The sequence below is a fragment of the Canis aureus genome, chromosome 10 (genome assembly GCF_053574225.1).
Source record: "Canis aureus isolate CA01 chromosome 10, VMU_Caureus_v.1.0, whole genome shotgun sequence".
Classification (NCBI taxonomy): domain Eukaryota; kingdom Metazoa; phylum Chordata; class Mammalia; order Carnivora; family Canidae; genus Canis; species Canis aureus.
In genome coordinates this window covers 22076950-22097259 of record NC_135620.1, presented here as the reverse complement: position 1 = coordinate 22097259, position 20310 = coordinate 22076950, and the positions used below count along the sequence as shown (strand labels likewise).

Genomic DNA, 20310 nt, shown 5'->3' with positions numbered 1-20310 from the left:
ACACGTGCTCAAAAAACTCACAACTAATGTGGACCATTAAAAAGGCCATGAGTTTATAGCCACTGAAATTGTAGTAGGGAGCTGTCTTGGTTCCCTTCTCAGAGGCCAACAGGTCATATGAGCCAGGCTACTTGATCACTTGCTGCATTTCACTTGTAAAACACTATTAATATCTGCCATCGGGGTACCTGGGTGGCTCAGTGGTTGCTGCATCTGCCTTTGGCTCAGGGTGTGATCCCAGGGTCCTGGGATTGAGTCCCACATCAGGCTCCCCAGAGGGAGCCTGCTTCTCCCTCTGCCTATGTCCCTGCCTCTCTCTGTGTGTCTCTCATGAATAAATAAATAAAATCTTTTTAAAAAATCTGCCATCAATTCCCTTCAAAAGTTTGTATAAAATTTTGTGGATAGAAATACTGCCTATAATCATCATTTAGTTATGGCAGCATATAAGTTCACTTCAAAAACTACTGTAATTTTGAATGTGCAGTTTCCCTTACACACACACACACACACACACATACTGTTGTCACCTGACAGTTGTGTTAATGCAATGACATTCTTTTTATTTGAATAGTATTTGTATGTTTGGTAATGAGATACAAATTTATCTTTGTATGGATTTACCAGTCTTTGCCCAACACGTTTTCAAAAAATCTTCTGAACCCATGTCATCAAATTCATTAGGAAGGTGGACTCTCTAGAAATGATGTGGTTTTTAAAATAAGAAGATTATTGGAAGAGTGGCCCAGAGTGTGCTCTATGACAGGCATTTCTCAATAGCAAAGCTATCTTAGTGTTAATCATTAGCGTTGGTCCAATTCCTCAGGAAAGGCTTTGGTTTCTTCATAGAGTCTTATACATGTGGTTTTCAGGTCACCAAGTGAGGTGGAAACTTTATCAGAATGAAGTTATCAGAACTTTGGGATTTTCTTCTTTCTCCACTGAATCTCTTGTCCTTTTCCTAAATCTGAACCTGAAAATAAAATAAGTGCTGAAGAAAATTAAATATTCAAGACTCTCCTCCCCAAAATGCCAGACTGACATTGAAAAACATTTATCCAGTCAATGAATATAATTCTAATAATAGCTTAGGAGTCTAGAGTTTTGTACTCTATAATTTTATAGTTTCTCTGAGAAAAGGATAGAGTGGTAAATATGAAGTTCTCAGCAAGCTAAAGTTGGTATTGAAATAGTCATATCATTGGAAGAAAACGACTTTTGGGGCATATTTTGCTGTATATGTTCTGTCAGGGATCAGAATCCACCCATATAAAGATTTATGTTCTTCATGGCCACACACTAAAGACACATTATCTTACATAACCTCACAATAGCCATATGAGCTATTCCCATATAATAAATGTGAATCCTGAGGTTTACTGAAAATTAAGCCATTTCCCCAAATTTATGCAATAGATTTGGGTTTTGAAGCCAGGCAGTTCAACTCTAGAATCTAAACCTCTACAAATCCACTCGACTTTAATTGTTTGCCAATCTGTGATATCATAGAAAGATATTTGATTTTTGTCCCCAGTTCCTGACTCAGGGCTCCTGTATCCTTTGTCATTTCCTGACAGATAGGGTCATAGGAGCAACTCGTCTTTTGTTCTAATGAGACAACTACTCTTGGGGAGGGCCTCTTGATAGCTTCAGGATGGAAGCTGGTCACCAGAAAGACCAGACCTTGATTAGAAGCCTGGAACTTTTCAGCCACACCTCCCAACATCCAAGAAGGGGCAAGGGGCTAAAGGTTGAATTAGTTATTGATCATACCTATGTGATAAAAACCTCCATAAAACTCCATGAACAGGGGTACCTGGGTAACTCAGTGGTTGAGCGTCTGCTTTTGGCTCAGGTTGGTCGTGATCCCAAGATCTTGAGATCGAGTCCTGCATTGGGCCCCCCCATGGGGAGCCTGCTTCTCCCTCTGCCTAGTCTCTGCCTTTCTCTCCGTGTCTCTCATGAATAAATAAATAAAATCTTAAAAAACAAAAACAAAACAAAACAAAACAAAAAAAACCCCTGAACACTGAAGGTTACTGAGGTTCAGAGAACTTCTGAATTGGTGAACACATCCATGTGCCAGGATAGTGGTGCTCCCCAACTGTATAAGGACAGAAGCTCCTGTACTCTGGACCTTTCTGGACCTTACCCTTTGTACCTCTTCATCTGGCTGTTCATATATATCCTTTATAATAAATCTGAAACGGTAAGGAAAGAGTATATGAGTTCTGTGAGTCATTCTGATAAATTACTGAACTTGAGTTGGGGGGCAGGGGTTGTGGAAACACCAGACTTTGAAACCAAGTTGGAGAGAAGTGTGCATAACTGAGGACCTGATATTTACCACTGGCATCTGAATGCCAGTCTTGTGGGACTCTCTTAAACCTGTGGATTCTGATGCAAACTCTGGTGGTTAGCATTTGAATTGAATGAAATTATAGGACACCTAGTTAGTGTCAGAAGTGGCTGGTATCAGGAAGAAAAAAATCACATAATCTCATAGGTAAACACACACTCGTACAAACAAAAAAAGATATCGAATCGTTTTATTTCATATTTCTGTATAAATGTGTATATACCTGCCACTGAAATTTCCTTTCCTGTCACTGCTTGTTGATGACCTTTGCCAGTTTTCCTGCTGAGCGAGCTGTCTTTTTCCCACTGACTGCTGAGAGTCCTGTACATGAGCTGTATAAGCCCCATGTGTATATTGTGTGTTATAAATATTTTTCCCCTGGCTTTCTGACCTTTGTTTTTATTTATGGTTTCTTTTCTTGCTGTGCCAACAATTTCTAAAGTTTCATAATCAGACATAGTAATCTTATCCTTTATGTCTCTTTGCTTTTCATATCATGCTCAGAAAGGCCTTTTCTGATGTTACAAAAATATATATGTTTTCTTCTGGTACATTTATGATTTTACAGTTTTAGGCCTCAATTTTTAATCACTTTGCAATTTATCTTGATGTATTTATTCTGAAGTAGGATTCAAGTTTTTTATTTATCCAATGTGGCTGGCTGAATTCTCTAACACCTTTTACTGAATAGTTTAATTTTCCTTACTGATTTTGAATTGCTACTTTTTGGCATAGACTGAGTTTCATATTTTCTTGGATTTAATTTTGAACTCTATTCTACACCATTCTATTCCTACACCATTTCTATTTCTGTTCCTACATCATTATCATTAGTATTTAATTACCTTTAATTACTTTTGCTTAGTAATATACTTTATTATCTGATAGAACTGCTTTCTACTGACCACCACTCTGCTTGTTCAGAAATTTCCTGGCTATTCTTGGCATATTTCTTCCTTCTGAGGAATTTTGGTATCAGTTTTTTTTTTTTTAATTTTTTATTTATTTATGATAGTCACACACAGAGAGAGAGAGAGAGAGAGGCAGAGACATAGGCAGAGGGAGAAGCAGGCTCCATGCACCGGGAGCCCGACGTGGGATTCGATCCCGGGTCTCCAGGATCGCGCCCTGGGCCAAAGGCAGGCGCTAAACCGCTGCGCCACCCAGGGATCCCTTGGTATCAATTTTTAAAGTTCCACTTACCCTTTGACTTTCTGCATCTGCTCTAAGGTCTCTGGTAGAGTCATTCCAAAACTTTCAGGGAAAAAAAGGGTGATGATTCCAATGAAGACAGTCAGGCTGCCCATGACGATGTAGGGCAGAACTCTATTGTAAGCACCTATAAGGCACAGGAACATCAAAATTAGATACAGGGATTCTCCAGATGCTCCTGGGAAGGAGCATTTTGTAATGATGGCAAACAGTATTTGAGAGCAGTTTTAAACCTGAACATTATCAGAAGGAAAAAGGTATGCAAAATATCACAGTTTCCTTTTTGATAGAAGCCATTGCCTTTGTGATTTCCATAATCATTTTCCTACATGATTTTGCATTATCAAAAGGTCTTTCATGCCAGTTGGCATTCTCTAAACCACTATTTAACCATGTGTGACAGATGTTCCTTTGATGGAAGTCTTTGCCTACCAAGTTTTCCCTCTCAAGGTGGAAGTAATTGGAGATGAGAGATGAGAGGATATAAGGAGAAAAAGGATATCATAGGGACAGGTCTGGCCATGATGACTGGTGTGACCTTTGCTTTTGCCTGAACCAGTAAGTAGGCCGCAATGGATAGCTGGTCCAAAGAGCCAGGAGACTTAAAAAAAAAAAACTAAGTAATATGTTCAGTCTAATTTCAATCACTAAATGTCAGGCACAGTGAGGGCCCTATACCTGGCTTTGGTTTCTTTTTGCACATTTGTGTATCTTGGTTTTGTAATGTAATTGTAAGAACCATTCCACCTCTTCCTTATCTGGCATTACTTGCACAGGAGAATAATAGATCCTCATCTTGCTTCCTTTCTGCAAACAGAGATTACAGAGGAACAACATACCCAAGAATTTTATTTGAGAGAAAATGTTAATCTTGAAGTTTCTCTGAAGCATCTCTGTCACTAACAGGAGTAGCTACTGTGGAATAGAAAAGCTCTGTGTCAAAAAAAAAAAAAAAAAAAAAAAAAAAAAAAAAGAAAAGAAAAGCTCTGTGTCAGACTCCTCCATTTCTTATGTACCAATGGTCTGCCCTTAGACCAAGTGAGCATAGTTTGAAAGTATAGGAAGATACAAAGGGTAAATGACATCATTCATAATAATAATGTGCTTTCCTAGGGGTTGTTCAGGGTAAACGTATGCAGTATGTTTAAGATAAGAAAATGTTTCACTTTCTCTGCAAATATGAGGGTGTACCTTTCCTAAGGATTCGTATATAGTATTTGTGTGCATGTTTGAACCAGTAACCAATAGACAAATAGGAAGAATAAGGAGGTGTATTAACATCTCTCACTGTCAGAGTACTTATGGAGTTTAGGCTTGGAGTGCCAGATCCTACATCCATTGAGCAACCCACTGAAGGCCCTATGTGGTGTTATTCCAGATTGAGAAATGTAACTATATAAAAACTAAAATTTCCTAAAATATCATAAAGTCAAAAATAAATGATGAACTAGGAAAAATATTTACATATTTATATATGCAGAGAACTAGTTTCTTTTAATCAGAAAGAGCTCTCACAAATCAGGGGCACCTGGGTGGCTCAGTTGGTTAAGGGTCTGACTCTTGACTTCTGCTCAGGTCATGATCTCAGGGTCCTGACATGGAGCCCTGAGTCTGACTCAGCACTCAGCAGGACTTCTGCCTGAAGATTCTCTCCCTCTGCCCTTCCCCTGAACTCACATGAGCACTTACTTATGCAGTTTCAATCTCTCTCTCAAATAAATAATCTTTTAAAAAAGATCGACCTTATATATAATTAAAGAATTAGAGATGAAAGCAACTATAATATCCATTTTTCAGATAACAGATTACCAATGATTAAAAAATTGGATAATTCCCATTGCTAGTGAGGATATGGAGAAACAGGCACTCTCATATATTGATAGTCAGATTGTAAATTAGTACAATATTTAGAGGCCAGTTTGGCAATATCTATGAAAATATTAAATTGCTCCAAGGATCCATGCATCCAAGTGTACATAATTAAATGAACAAAGCGTCTTAGGAGTATAGAGGAATGTTCATTGTAGTGTTATTTGTAATAACAAAAACCTGGAAATGGCCTAAATGTCCATCCACTGAACCTAGTTAAACAAATTATGTATATACATGCATTGGAAGAACATATACTAACTAAAAAGAAGATAAAAGCTCTATATACTAATACGGAAAGATATTCTGAAACAATGCTAAGTTAAAAAAGTTGTGAAACAATATATATAATTTTGTTTATGTTTTTAATTTTATTGTGTGTGTGTGTATATATATATATATATATATATATTTTTTTTTTTTTTTTTTTGCAAAACAAAATGTCTGAAGGGCTACTCACCAAAGTGTTAATATTAGCTACTTCTAGGGCTGCAATCTGGGGAGCCGAGAGAGAAGAGGTGAACTTGTACTTTTTCCAGTACTTTCTGTGCTGTTTGCATTTTTCACAATGAAAAATCTATTCCTTTATATTTGAAAAAAAAGAACAAATTGACAAGATGCATCTCACCGAGGTAAACAAAGTAGGGAGCAATGATGCTGCCCACTCTGGAGGCCATGGATGTGACCCCCACAGCCATGTTCCTGACCAGGGTGGGGTAAAGCTCTGCAGTGAACACATACAGCATGGAGAAAGCGGAGGTGATCCCAAACTTTCCTAACATCACCAGACCAATGGACAAGAAGTTGTAATCTGGAAGAGAGACCCAGGGTAAATAGAGGTGCTTTTGGAAGTAAGACTTTGTTAACAGCTGCTTTTGTTGTCCTTTTGCTTGTATAGCAATGTTTCTAGAATATAAAGATATTCCCGGGGTACCTGGATGACTTAGTCACTTAAGCTTCTGACTCATGATTTCAGCTCAGGTCATGATCTCAGGATCTTGAGATCAAGCCCTGAGCTGGGCTCTGCCTGCTTAAGATTCTCTCTCTCTCTCTCTCTCTCTCTCTCTCTCTGGGATGCCTGGTAGCTCCATGGTTGAGCATCTGCCTTCGGCTAGGTTGTGATCCCGGAGTCTTGGGATCGAGTCCTGTATCAGGCTCCCTGCAGAGAGCCTGCTTCTCCCTCTGCCTGTGTCTTTGTCTTTCTCTCTGTTTCTCGTGAATAAATGAATAAAATCTAAAAAAAAAAAAACAAAAACCTTCTCTCTCTCCCTTCCCCTCTACCCCTTCCCTCCCCGCTGCTCTAAAAAAATAAGTTCCCCAAGTAACACTTTCTCCTCAAATATCTTAATAACTGGACATGAGCAAAGATGGAGAGTGACACATTGCTTTCTGTTTTGTTCTACTGTTATTCAAGATCATTTATGCATTCAGGGACCTTTGTCCACTTCTATTTGTTACAACAGTTTCATGGAAGTTGTTAGCATGTTAATATAGTTAAACTTAACCTTCAACGAGAAGGAGCAATCCTTTCTATCCTGTTTATTATTATTAAAAAATATATATTTCTATGTATAATACTATGTTATCAATGATCTACTGACAATATTAATAAAATGAGAAAGTTAGAAATGAGGAGAAAGAAGAAGCAAGCATCTTCTTGTGCCCTAACTACTTAAGGATTACAGACCCTAAAAATCACGGACTTAATACTGGAACCGGCAGGTACTACACACTGCAACACTGTAATATGCTCCTTAGAGAAGAGGTTTGAAAGTACCAAGGCGATGATTCACGTCCTTAGTCTTCCTGGCAGGCAGTGATTTGTGGTCCTCTAAAGCTGACTCCCATTTCAGGGGAGTTATGACCACAGAAGATTATGTAGTTAGCTATCACTTGTCTGGTGGACCTATGAAGAGCTTATAATGTAAAGGTGACACAAACAGGGTACAGTGACTAAAAATTAGTCTAGTTAAGGTTTGGATCTTTCTTGGTAAGCTGTTAATATTGGTTGTTAACTTTTACCTGCAGGTACCATCTGAATTAAGAGAAGCACACCTCCTCCCAAGAACAGTACTCCAGCTATGATATAACGCCTAGGCAGAGTTCGCAGTAGCAGCCAGGCTGTAATGTAAGCTGGAACTTCAATCAGGGCAGAAAGGAAACAGTTCAGGTAGGCATCTCCATGTAAATTTGGAGCATTGAGAGACAGAGCAAAGTAACCCACTGAGGTTAGCATCCTGAAAGACAAAAGAAAAAAGGAGAGCCTGAACCATTCAATAATCCCATGACAGTCAAGAAATTGTTTAGATCTTTCTGTCCTACAAGTAGCCACTAGCCACATATGGCTGCTTAAAGGTCAATACGTTAAAATTAAATTAAATTAACAATTAAATTAAATTAAAAATTCAGTTTTTTAGGCACACTAGCCACACTTCACCAGCTTAATAACCATATGTGACCAGTGGCTACTATAATGGACAACTCAAACATAATATATTTCATTGTTGTGGAAAGTTCTATTGGAAAGCACTAGTTTAGATATACCAACATTCAATAACACCTACCCTGATCTAATTAATTTCAATATTTCCTGAACAGTTTGTACATCCTCATGCCCTTATAATTATTATTTGAAGAAAGATCATCAGTCACGTCAGTGAATACAAAATCCAGATTTTATTCTTATACAAAAGAAAAATGAAGACACATAGGTAAATACTGTGGGATTCACTTTCAGTGAATTCTAGTCAGTTTATTAAAAGTCACTTGAGGGAAAAGAATGAAAGTCCCACAATGGTTCAATGTTTCCCAGAGTACACACTGCATGTCCTATCATTACAATCAACTTCCACAGAACTGCAAAGCTCTTCTGGGCAAAAATAACTGCACTTTGCAGACTCCTCTGTGGAGACATTTGCTAATTATGAACATGACTGAAAAGCAGAGCATGTCTCAAAAATGTTTTCAGGAACATTGTTGGATCTTTTTATACATACTCTACCAGGTTGGGTAGTACAGGGCTAACCCAAAACAAAAGAAAAAATTAAACTTGATTGCTCTAAGGATCTTAGCGTTTCACATTTGATAATAAGTGCACTGTAGGCAAAACTAGTGACTAGTTTATTACTGGCTCAGTGATGCGCAAGATACATTTGTACCAATGACAGATGCTGACCTAGAAGAAGTAAGGAGGTCTAGAGTGAGGAAAGCCCTGCTTAGGACACATTTGCTAAATCCAGAGCCATAACTCTGTCATTGATTTTTTTCTAACTGCAAAACAGGATGGCCCTAAAAATAGACTCACTACAGTCTCTGAACCTTTGATTTTTTTGTGTTGCTGTTGGCGGGTAGGGATGTTCTTTTCTTCTTCCTCGTTTCTTGGAAGATACATTATTAAATCTAGACAAAGTCCATTCATTACCTCTATGCCTGAAAATCACTTGGTAGTTTGCTATTGGCAAGTGTGAAAAGCTCATCAAAGCTCCCACACCGGGGATCCCTGGGTGGCGCAGCGGTTTAGCGCCTGCCTTTGGCCCAGCGTGTGATCCTGGAGACCCAGGATCGAATCCTACGTCGGGCTCCTGGTGCATGGAGCCTGCTTCTCCCTCTGCCTATGTCTCTGTCTCTCTCTCTCTCTCTGTGTGACTATCATAAATAAATAAAAATTAAAAAAAAAAAAAAGCTCCCACACCGGCAGTGGGGATTCAGGTTGTTCTAATGTCACTGTTATGTTGACACTACAGCTTCAGGAAGCGGAAGCTGAATTAGCCTCTCAGTTTCAGCAATTTTATTAGTATTAATCCCAATTGCTTTCGGAGGGGAGGGACACTTTCCCTGTGGGCCATAGTACTGCAGACATAAATATTGTTCCCTATGACTTTTTTTAGTATCCAGTTCCATGAATTGAATGGAGGCATTTCCAAATTACTTAGAAGTCTATAATTTTTATTTTGTTTTAGGAAGAGTCAGTCCTTGCCCTGACGTTGCTATGAATTAGAGAAAATCAGTTGTATACTTGTGTGCTGCATAGCACATTTCTAGATCACTTATTACTTACCACAGCAGCAAAGACATAATGGTTATTGTGGCAATATTCCGAGTCCTGAACAGGTCCAGAATGAAAACTTTCTGCTGACTTTGGAGTTTTAGTTCCTGAAGCTAAAATAATGCAAATAACCATGAGATTAAGAGGTAATGAGGAGGTATCTTCAACTACAGCAAGGTGGGAAAGACTTATGCATATGACTCTACTTCGCCTTGAATATGCTCAGAAGTCTGGAATTTGAGGGGAATCAGCGCATCTACTTATATGATGCTAATTCTAACACTTGAAAATACTTGTGGCCCATTTTAGATGCAAACTTTAAAATATATAACATTGGCTTCACTGTCTTTTTATATAAAGCCTGACTGCTAATAGCCTTTTCTTGACTCATGGTCACCACCCTGGTGATTTTAATCACACAGAGGATGCTATGATCCTCTGGACCTGTTTAGTGGGTAATGCCAAACAGCCCCAACCTGCCTCGAGGTCCATGTCTGCTTTTTGGACTTTTCTTGTTGTTGTCTCAGTGTCAGAACAGATTTGGGTAAACTGAGGGACTTTGGGCAAGTGATTATGTACTCCTTCTGAGCATCAGTTTACTTCTCTGTTAAAAAGGTATAGTAATTGGGAGTTGAAAAAATTAAATGAGATCTCACATATATAAAGCTTAGTATAGTACTTGAACCATGGTTAATGCCCAATATGTTTTAACTGTAATTATTACTATTACTATTACTGCAACACTGAGAAAAAGATTCTAGCCAGTTGGCTAGTTGCAGTTTCTTACTGCTATCAATGGGCTTTCTTCCTTTACTCTTAATCTTAATTTACTAAAGGCAACTTCCCATGTGTTAGGAATCTAGATAACCAAACTTATTGAAACTTGTAAAGGCTCTGAGGTAGAGGATCTTTTTGGGATATGGTGTGTGTGTGATAAAGAGGCTTGAGAAGGAGTGTTTATTGTGAGGGAGTGAGACTGCCAGACTGCCTTTAGAGCAGATGCTCCCCAGATGTAAGCATCCTTCTCTCTAAGAATAACCAGATACTCCCTCCTGCTGCTCGCAGACATATTATCTTTCTTTTTCTACACTATTTGGAATGCACAGCTTTAGAGCATACCCCTGGCCATATATCATTATTATCACAACCCAAATAAAGCTCCTGCATAAACTAGTGGGAACTTAAAGTCTTCACGGAGGGTTCTGGAAGTGGTGTCATGCACGTATAGGATCTGTGCATCAGGCACAAGCTAACACTTGGTGTTTCCACAGGGCCCTTATGAAAATGCAGATTGCCAGGTCCCCACCTTGCCTGCTGAATCTGAACCTTTCCTGGGACCCTGAAGCCTAGGACTCCGTATTTTTAAAGCTCCTTGGGTGATTTTTTTCCCCCCTTTTGGGTGATTGTGATAACAGCCAGTTTTACAAACCTCAGGACAAGAATATTCTTGTGTCCAGTCCTAGTCTCTGTATGGAGTCCCAAAATACCTTTGGACCAGACACCCTGAGCAGGTTGAAAGTGCTTCAGAAGGAAAGCCAGAAAAGCCCAAGATAGCTTTCCAAGGTGATACTACTCTATATTTATTTTTCTGTCCACTGCCTCTAACACAAGGTAAGAAAGCATATGCTCTTAAGCACATACTTGAACCATGGTTAATATGTACTTTGGCAACAGAGAGGCCTAGTGAGACTTCTAGCTGTGTGGTTCTGGGCAAATTACTTAACTTCTCTGTACCTCAGTTTCCTCTCCTGAAAACAAGGACTTAGGGACGCCTGGGTGGCTCAGTGTTTGAGTGTCTGCCTTTGGCTCAGATCATGATTTCAGGGCCCTGGGATGGAGCCCCTCATGGAGCCCCACATGGAAACCCACATCAGGCCCCCTGCTTAGCTGGGAGTCTGCTTCTCCCTCTGCCTGCCACCTCCCACCCCGCTCCTGCTCTCTTTCTCTCCCTCAAATAAATAAATAAAATCTTTAAAAATTTATATTTTATAGGGGCACCTGGGTGGTGCAGTGGCTGAGCATCTGCCTTTGGCTCAGGTTGTGATCCTGGGGTCCTGGGATCAAGTCTCGCATCATACTCCCTGCTGGGAGCCTGCTTCTCCCTCTGCCTATGTCTCTGCCTCTCTCTGTGTGTCTTTCATAAATAAATAAATAAAATCTTAAAAAAAAAAAAAAGAAAAGAAGAGCCTAGAGTGGTGCCTACTAGCTATGGCTTTACATGAACATCAAATAAGGTGAACACTGTGCCTGACACCTGGTAGACTCTCCATTGTCATTCTGGGCAGACCATGTTTGCTGGCACAAAGTTCTGTGGATCCTCCTAAAGAGGACCCTTGCCCCGCCTCCCAACCTCCTTTGCCAGGAGGGGAGCAGTAGAGGTGAGTACAGGCTCCCCTTCCCTCAACGGGCGTGTCCAGTCAAGGCTCCACGTGTCTAACAACAGGAGCGCCAACAACAAGGCGCTGTCAGACACATGTGTTTTGACACTGGACTTTATTCTTATTTGCCCATAATTATCTCCTCTATGTTTTTTGACTGCTTTCAACCATGTATGTTTGATCTCCACTACTAAATTGTAAGTTCCTCAAAGACAGGAATCAGATCACATAGCCAAGAAATATCATCCAACAACCAGTACCACCCTGAGATGTAGAAGAGTCCACTGGATGCTCCTTAAATAAATTATTTAAGGTTGGGAATGAAATTTTTGATCAGAAGGGCAAAGGATTAAGAAATATTTGCACTGGCAGCCCTCTGAGAGCTTGGGCTCAGGGCCCTTAAATGAATCCTTCAGCTATTGCCAGGATATCTGTTTCTGTCAGAGATCCCAAAGGCCAGGGATGGAGGAAGCCCTCATGGTGGAACCATGGTATGCCCACCACCCTCCACAGAGCCCTGCTTTCTAGGGTAGCCAGACTTGAGTCTATGCAGACTTAAATGTGGGGCAGGCATACTGTTGTTGCAGCTGCCCTAGTCTTTTTTTTTTTTTTTTAAGATTTTATTTATTTATTCATGAGAGACACACAGAGAGAGGCAGAGACACAGGCAGAGGGAGAAGCAGGCTCCATGTAGGGAGCCCAATGTGGGACTCCATCCCGGGACTCCAGGATCGAGCCCTGGGCCAAAGGCAGGTGTTAAACTGCTGAGCCACCCAGGTGTCCCTGCCCTAGTCTTCTTAAGGTATCCTGAGCAATCCCCTACCCTTCTCCTAGCGAAGAATGCCCTGCCCCATCTTCTCCATTCATCTAAGTCCCCCAACCCCTGGGTTGGACCTGCCTCTTCAGCCCTGAATCAATCTATTTGCGCTCTCTGCAGGTACACAGCATCCACTCCTTGGATACTTAGCACTCCCTCCCTCCTGGCATCATTCATGTTACATCTAATCCTCTTGACACTCTTAGCTACATGCTATGCTCCTTAAGCATAGGAACTATATCTAATTTTTCTTATTTTCTTTAGGATCTGGCACAGGCCATGGACGGAGAGTCCTCAATGACTGTCAGGAAGTGCAGCTGCTACCATAATATCTTTTCCTCGTGGCCTCCTGCCTTCAGGGGTGAACCCTCAAGCCTACACTTTCACGCCTTTAGGTTGTTAGACACGACATACCAAGACTAGAGGCATACCCAGCTTCCTCGGCAGCTTTGGCACAATTCAGAGTATGGTGGGGAAATCCATGGATGGAATACCCTCAACCACATTTTCCCCACTTAATCTGGACATTCAAAAATCACCAGTATGTAAGTGCACCAGTGGTACAGAGCAATACCAGTAAAAAGTTGGATATAAACTTGCTGAAGGAAAGGAGGAACTCATATTTAATCAACACTTGCTATATACTAAGCAGTTTACATATATGATTGCACCTAGTTTCTACACAGCACTCTGAGGTGGGTTTCAGCTCAGTATTTAATCATCACAGTGTCTCTAAGGACTCACAAAGAGCCTGGATCGTAGTGGGCACACAGTGGATTAAGTTAAATAAAAAATGCATAGCTGATTTTAGGAGGACACATCTGCAAATGCTTACCTCCATAGGATCAAAAATCACCACTGGGGCAGCTATGTTGTTCATTTTTGCAGCTTTTTGGATGATATTTTCAGCCTCTCTAAATCTTCTCTGGGATATCAACCACCGGGGAGATTCGGGAATAAACCTGGAATACATTTTTAATGGTTTATAATTTTTCACAATCACAAGGTTTGATACTATTCACCATAAATTGCCCCCCCCCAAATTTTTATTTTGTAAGATTTTAGTCTGTTTAAAGAAAATCAGGAAGGAGGCCTCGTAAGATTTCCGTTGATAACAGGAATAATAAAGCACCTCCAAATTTCAAAGTTCTGATCAAATAACAAGGCTGATCATCAGTTGTGCTTGAAGCCAGGACCAAACCATGGGTGGGTTTAACTGTGGGTGCCATAAGCCAGGGCACTGGGGGACAGTCATTTCAAACTGAATAGCCAGTGAAGCTCTTAAAGAAACACAATCTAGTGTCTTTTTAGTGTGTCCATCCCTTGGAGAATTCCTGGTGCCCCAGCTGATGATGGTCAGAAGTTTATCAGGTAAAGGATGCCCTTTACCATGGAGCCATTTGTGGTTTTGGGTTTTTCCTGGAGTCAGAGGAGAAAGTGTATATATGGACATCCTCCTATGAGCTGCTATCCCTATGGCTCTCAACAGACTCCCAGGTCAGTGAGTAACCAAATCAGTTTTTAGGAGACATTGTTGTCTTTTTTTTTTTTTTCTAATGTCTAGAAACTTAAAATTTTTTTTATTGCACACAGTTCACTTCTTTCCTAATTTTTTTCTTTTTTTTTTTTTTTAAGATTTTATTTATTTATTAGAGACACAGAAAGAGAGAGAGAGAGACAGAGAGACAGGCAGAGGAAGAAGCAGGCTCCATGCAGGAAGCCCAAAGTGGGACTCGATCCTGGGTCTCCAGGATCAGGCCCTGGGCTGAAGGCGGCGCTAAATCACTAAGCTACGGAGGCTGCCCTATTCTTTCCTAATTTTTCTATTTTTTTCTATTTCTATCTATTTTTATCATACTTACATTTATTTATATTTTCCTATTTTTTCCTACTTTTTATTTCTCAGCATTTCTTAGCCATTCTCCTTCCAGCTCTCGTTTTTCTTACCTGTCAGTACTCAATCATCCTAGAAAATAAATTACATGTAGCAGATACAGAAGCCTCCTATAAGTAAATGGGCCCCTCTGGAGCCTCAACAGGAATTAATCCCAGCGCACAACACAGCTTATCAAATGGCCAAGCCTCAGCTTCCTTCCCCAGATTCCTAGCACATGGGTTGAAAAATGAACCCAGTTTATGCCTTTTTTAAAATTAATTAATTAACTAATTTATTTATTTTTTAAGATTTTATTTATTTATTCATGAAAGACACACAGAGAGAGAGGCAGAGACACAGGCAAAGGGAGAAGCAGGCTCCATGCAGGGAGCCTGATGTAGGAGTCAATCCCGGGACTCCAAGATCACACTCTGGGTCGAAGGCAGGTGCTAAACCACTGAGTCACCCAGGGATCCCCTATTTAGGCCATTTTGGAATATGCCTTTAGTTGGTCCCTGTAGGAACTCTGATGTTAGGTTATTGACCTTCAGTGAACAGAGCTGTGCTGTCTGAGAAAGCTTTCTGCAGTGTTCTGTAGCTGTGTTGTCTAATAAAGTAGCCAATAAACTGCATGTGGCTATTGAGCTGGTGTAAATAATGTAAATGAGCAAATGAAATTTTTATAGTATTCACTTTAAATTAATTTGAATTTCAATAGCAGCATGTGGCTAGTGGCTACTGTGTTAGTGCAGAATTAGAGCTCTTAACTTGTCAGCCATTGTATATTTCATGTGTATATACAGGCACACTTCACTTCTAATTCTGAGCAATGTCGGGACGCCTGGGTGGCTCAGTGGTTGAGCATCTGCCTTTGGCTCAGGGCGTGATCCCATGGTCCCCGGATCGAGTCCCACATCGGGCTCCCTGCATGGAGCCTGCTTCTCCCTCTGCCTTTGTCTCTGTCTCTTATGAATAAATAAATAAATAAATAAATAAATAAATAAAAAAATAAAAAAATCTTAAAAAAAAAAAATCTGAGCAATGTCTTTCCCCCACCAGGTTGTTCTTAGAAATACCCTGCCTTTCTTTCCATAGGCTCATCATGAACCTCAAGTTCTTAATGTTTGGTCAGCTAGATATTGCAAAGCTTCCCCCATGTTGCATCTACGGGCTCCTTCCCCACCCCATACACACATACTCCATTCATACTTGTGGTCCATTCTTGCCAAACCTTTTAAAGGGAACTTGAGATATGAAAAATCCCCAAACCACCCTCAGGGCCCTGCATAGTAGGTCTACTCTCATTTCCAGCCCACCATACTTAGGGCTGCTGCCATCTTTACTTTTGCCATGGCTTTTTGCTGCATGGAGAATCAAGTCTAGCTGATGGTTTCAAAAGTTAGTGGAGCGCTATACACTCTAGCCTCTCTGCAGACTGAATTCAAATAGAACAGGGGAAAGGCATTGCTGGGAAGTCTCTATCACACACTAAGCAGGCAGCAGGGAGCATAGCAGCCTGAAGCCAGCTCCCCCATGACCCCAGCCCACCTAGACTGAAGAGCATGGCTTCCAGAAGCCCCCCTCCAGAACCAGGTGTTCCTAAGAAAGCTGTTTTGTTTTTATAGGAAAATGATTAGACTGGTGTTAAACTTTCAGGACAAGCACACAGCCTTGTAGCACTCGCCCTGGGGCTGCCCTCTGGGGGTGGGGGGCAGTCCTGTCCCTGGGACAGTGTGCCAACAGCTGGCAGTGCTCATGAGCCAACCAGGTGACAACAAAAGGAAGAACTCTCCTTAGGGCAAGAGTAAGGCAGCTCCTCATGGAATGGACCATCTTTACTGGAAACTGAAGGGGCTGACCTATCAGACTTGTTCCTTGATGAAATATTTGGACCTAAAACACAGGTCTAAGCTGCTGAAATTGAAATCCCTACTAATCTTTTATGGTCCATCAGGGGCCTTTTCTCTCTCTCTCTCTCTCTCTCTCTCTCTCTCTCTGATAGAGGCACACAGTAATAAAGGTTGGTTATAACCTATTTTAGAAATACTGGTCTCTTATACCAAAATGACAATAGGAGCCAGGGATCATAGATTACTAACATCATTTGCCTGAGGAGGCAGAGAATAACTTTGGACTTGTCTTGTCATATGTTCTGAGAGAACCTCTGGTCACCAACATCTTTTACAGTAAATTCAGTTAGCAAGGAAATTGTGGAAAGAAGATGTGATGAAGAAGATGTTGATGATTATGATTATGATATTGATGGCTCTCATTCCAGAAAATTGCCCTGCTCTTGTAAATCTGGGGTGCTTCCTTGGAGACAGAGCTGTGTAGTGAATGGCCTGTCCTTACTTACCATAAGTTTTTCTGACCTTCAGGGTGAGTTCCAGAGAAAAACCTCCAAATCAGAAGAGTATCTAACCTTTAACACACTGTCTCTCAAATTCCAGGGAACGGAGGAAAAAAGTGCTTTCTCCTCCCAGGCACAATCCATGCCAAGAATTTACTTTGAAAAATGATAGCAGTCTTAGAAGTGATAATAAGACAGCAACTGGGAGTGGTCCCACCTGTGCTAACTGATCCAACAAGGCCAAAATATACTACCTGTCAGCCTCAATGGTTGCCTAACAGTAGCAGCAAGATAAAGGACCTTCTGGCAACTTCCTAGGCTACGTACAAAGAACAGGGAACCATGAGGGCTAGTCTAAACCATGAGATTGAAAAATGGTCAAAGAAACTTTCATTGTGTATAAGCAGGTAGAGATCAAGCAGCTCAGTGAAACCTGTCACTGCTGGGAGATTTTATATCATGAAACCAAACCAAAAAGAATTAGAGAGAGATACCCACCCAAAAAAGCAATTCCCTTTCTTCTTGCTTAAATATGGAAATAAACCTCTCCCAAAACAAAACAAAGAAATGGGGGGTTTCCCAAAAGAAAGTATGGCTGGGACTTTATTCCATTATTCTGTCTTCTCTCACCTGAAATTTCCTACATCATCATATTGGGTGAAACTGGGGCCTGTATCTCCAAACGTGTTTAATCCTGCATGAATGTGTCAAAACTGGGTGGCAGGATTGAGGAAGGAGAGAAGATTTCTCTAAAACTCATTAAATGAAAGTAATCCTCTCATCTTCAAGACAAAGCAGAATAAACAGGCACACCTAGATGTTAATCATCCTGTGATAGGGAAACTTGAGGAAATTGTATTAAATTTGTATTAAATTGAGAGCACCAGGGTGGCTCAGTCAGTTAAGTGTCTGCCTTCAGTTCAGGTCATGGTCCCCAAATCCTGGGATCCAGTTCCCTTGTCTGGCTTCCTGCTCAGCGGGGAGTCTGCTTCTCCTTCTCCCTCTGCCCTGCTCCCCGCTCATGCTTGCTCTATCTCTCAAATAAATAAAATCTTAAAAAAAGAAAGAAAGAAAGAAAGACACTACACTAGTTGAATCCATAAGGGGAAAGATTTCCTGAGAGAAAAGTTGTCGAAAGAGCCAGGAGAGGGAGAGCTTTCTAGCTCTGCCCAACAGTACCACCTCCGCAAACATCACCAACCAACAGCCGAGAGTGGAGGGAGCCTCAGTGGGGACGCGTTTCCCGAGAACGGTGCTCTGTGGGAGCGCAGTGTGGAGCAACAGACCCCAGCAACAGGCCCACCCACAGAAAGGCCAACACTCTCCTGGCCTCGGGCGGCTCCACTGAGATGGGCCCGCGGGGAGGCGCCAGGCTCCAGCTCCAGGCCGCTGGCCCGCAGCGGGGGGCCGTCTGGGACAGAACCACACTCACCACCACAGAGGGATGCACAGCACCCCCGGCAGCGTCAGCGCCAGCAGCAGCATCCGCCAGTCTCTGATGAAGTAAGCAAACAGTGGCAGCAGCATGTAGCCAACTGCAAAAAATGTGCACACTCCTAATGTAGAGAATATAATACGAACTGACTTGCCCAGAATTTCAGTTCCTGTTCAAAACAAGGGAGGAGTATTAGCATTTTAGCTCACTTCAATATTTGCTGTTTTACATCATTACCTGGCAGTTAGGGTGAACTACAATTACTCAGGAAAGGGAAAAGGCATTTACCTTAGGGCCCAGAGGAGGCGTGATTATGGTGAAGGACAGTGGGAAGTGACCTTGACACCTTCAAGAAGACTTGACACCTTCAAGAAGGATGAGTTTTCACGAGATTTTAAAGGAGCCACAGATTTATCTTTTGAAGGCCGTCTCATGTCACAGAAATATCATGCCCAGCCCTGAGAGGCAATCTTTTCTGAGAAAGCCACATTTCCAAAATAAGCACACAGGGTGAGGAGCAGAAAGGGTGTTCCGGGAGGCTCTTCTGAGGGACTCTGTGGGGTCACGATGCATGTAGCCTTTCCCACCTTTCCCCACCATGAACAAACAGACAAGGGATCTTGGGGAACAGTGGAAAGTTCATAGTTCATAGAGTTGTGTTAGGACACTGTTAGCTACCCTTAGGCCCTGAGAAATGATAAATAGGATCCAAAAAAAAAAAAAGGATCCAGCTGATCCTGAAGGTACACAGAGGGGTACACCCTCCCCCCCACCCCAGCCACCCAGGGCTGAATTCCTTGTGGCCATCCTACCCAGAGATCAGCCCCAGGCAGACATCATCTATTCAGACCAAGGAAAGAAAGAAGGAGCTATTTTGCTGGCCCAGCAGGTGGCAGCTCTAGAGCTGGCCACACACCCAGGAAACTTCACAGAGCTTTCCCAGAATACCACAAAGGCCCAAGCTTGCTTGGTGTGGGGCTTTGTTTTGGGAAAGAGAACACTGGGGTGGGGGTGGGGGGAGTGGGGAGGGGGGGAGGGGCAGGGAGTGGGGGGGTGGAGTGTTGGCTTTTGCTCTGCTCAGTGTTACAGGTCTTCCAGAGATACTGCCTGCCTCTTGGAGCTCTCGGTTGCGATGGGGGAGTCCAAGAACAAGCTCCTTCTGTTGTCACGGAGCTCCAGGCCCTTTCCAGAGTCTACTCTTGGTCCTCTGACCCTGAGCCAGAGATCTGGCCAATGGCAACAGCTTTGCTTTTTGTTTGAGATCTGCCCACCATTACAGAAAAGTAGCCCAGGAAACACAAAACAGACCATTCAAAGGACCATTCAGGCTTGTCTTTCAAAAAGTATTTTCTCAGTTGTGTTAAAATGCCCTGAGCACAAGCTCAGGAATTAAGGGCGAATTCCAGAGGAGCCATATAATTACTACAGTGCATGGATCCACTTACACAAGGATTTTTTAAAAAATAAATACAGTACAGTACTGTACATGTATTTCTCTTCCTTATGATTTTCATAATAACATTTTCTTTTCTCTAGCTTACTTTATTTTAAGAATACGGTATATAATATAGAACATAATATGTGTTAATTGGATGTTTCTGTTATTAGTAAGGCTTCTGATCAACAGTAGGCTCTATTAGTAGTTAGAATCTGAGGAATTAAAAGTTATATGTGGATTTTCGACTGTGTGGGTGAAGGGTGGTCAGTGCCCCAATCCCCCATTGGTATGGGTCAATTATAGTTGGTTTGTTTCACATTCTTGCTGCCTGCTTGTTCCTGATCCTCCAGCCCATTTCATCCTCACTCATCATAACTAAGATGTGTGCCTCAGTGGTTCCCTTTTGAACAACCATTTCTAAACACCAGACTGATAGACATGGCCAATAATGTGTGCCTCTCCCATTCCAGACTGTAGGTAATAGGCCTAACCACCTAGGGCACTTTTCAGCCTCTCTACTAATTTCCAAAG

At 41.6% G+C, this 20310-nt stretch overlaps 1 protein-coding gene across 4 annotated transcripts in view; it reads right to left on the bottom strand.

Moving 5' to 3' along the window:
- Positions 1-537: 537 nt before the first annotated feature.
- LOC144322069 (solute carrier family 22 member 4) overlaps positions 538-20310 on the bottom strand; it is a 44704-nt gene continuing 24931 nt past the window's right edge. Inside the window, exons 4-10 of one of the 4 annotated variants that reach the window (XM_077911608.1) lie at positions 18339-18510; positions 13516-13642; positions 9498-9598; positions 7496-7677; positions 6069-6251; positions 3563-3698; positions 538-973 (exon numbers count right to left, since the gene is read on the bottom strand). In XM_077911608.1, coding sequence (XP_077767734.1) covers positions 898-973; positions 3563-3698; positions 6069-6251; positions 7496-7677; positions 9498-9598; positions 13516-13642; positions 18339-18510 — 977 coding nt within the window. In that variant the 3' untranslated portion in view covers positions 538-897. Of the gene's footprint in view, positions 974-3562; positions 3699-6068; positions 6252-7462; positions 7678-9497; positions 9599-13515; positions 13643-18338; positions 18511-20310 lie in introns of all 4 variants that reach the window. The other 3 variants (XM_077911609.1, XM_077911607.1, XM_077911610.1) reach the window with 3 other exon arrangements.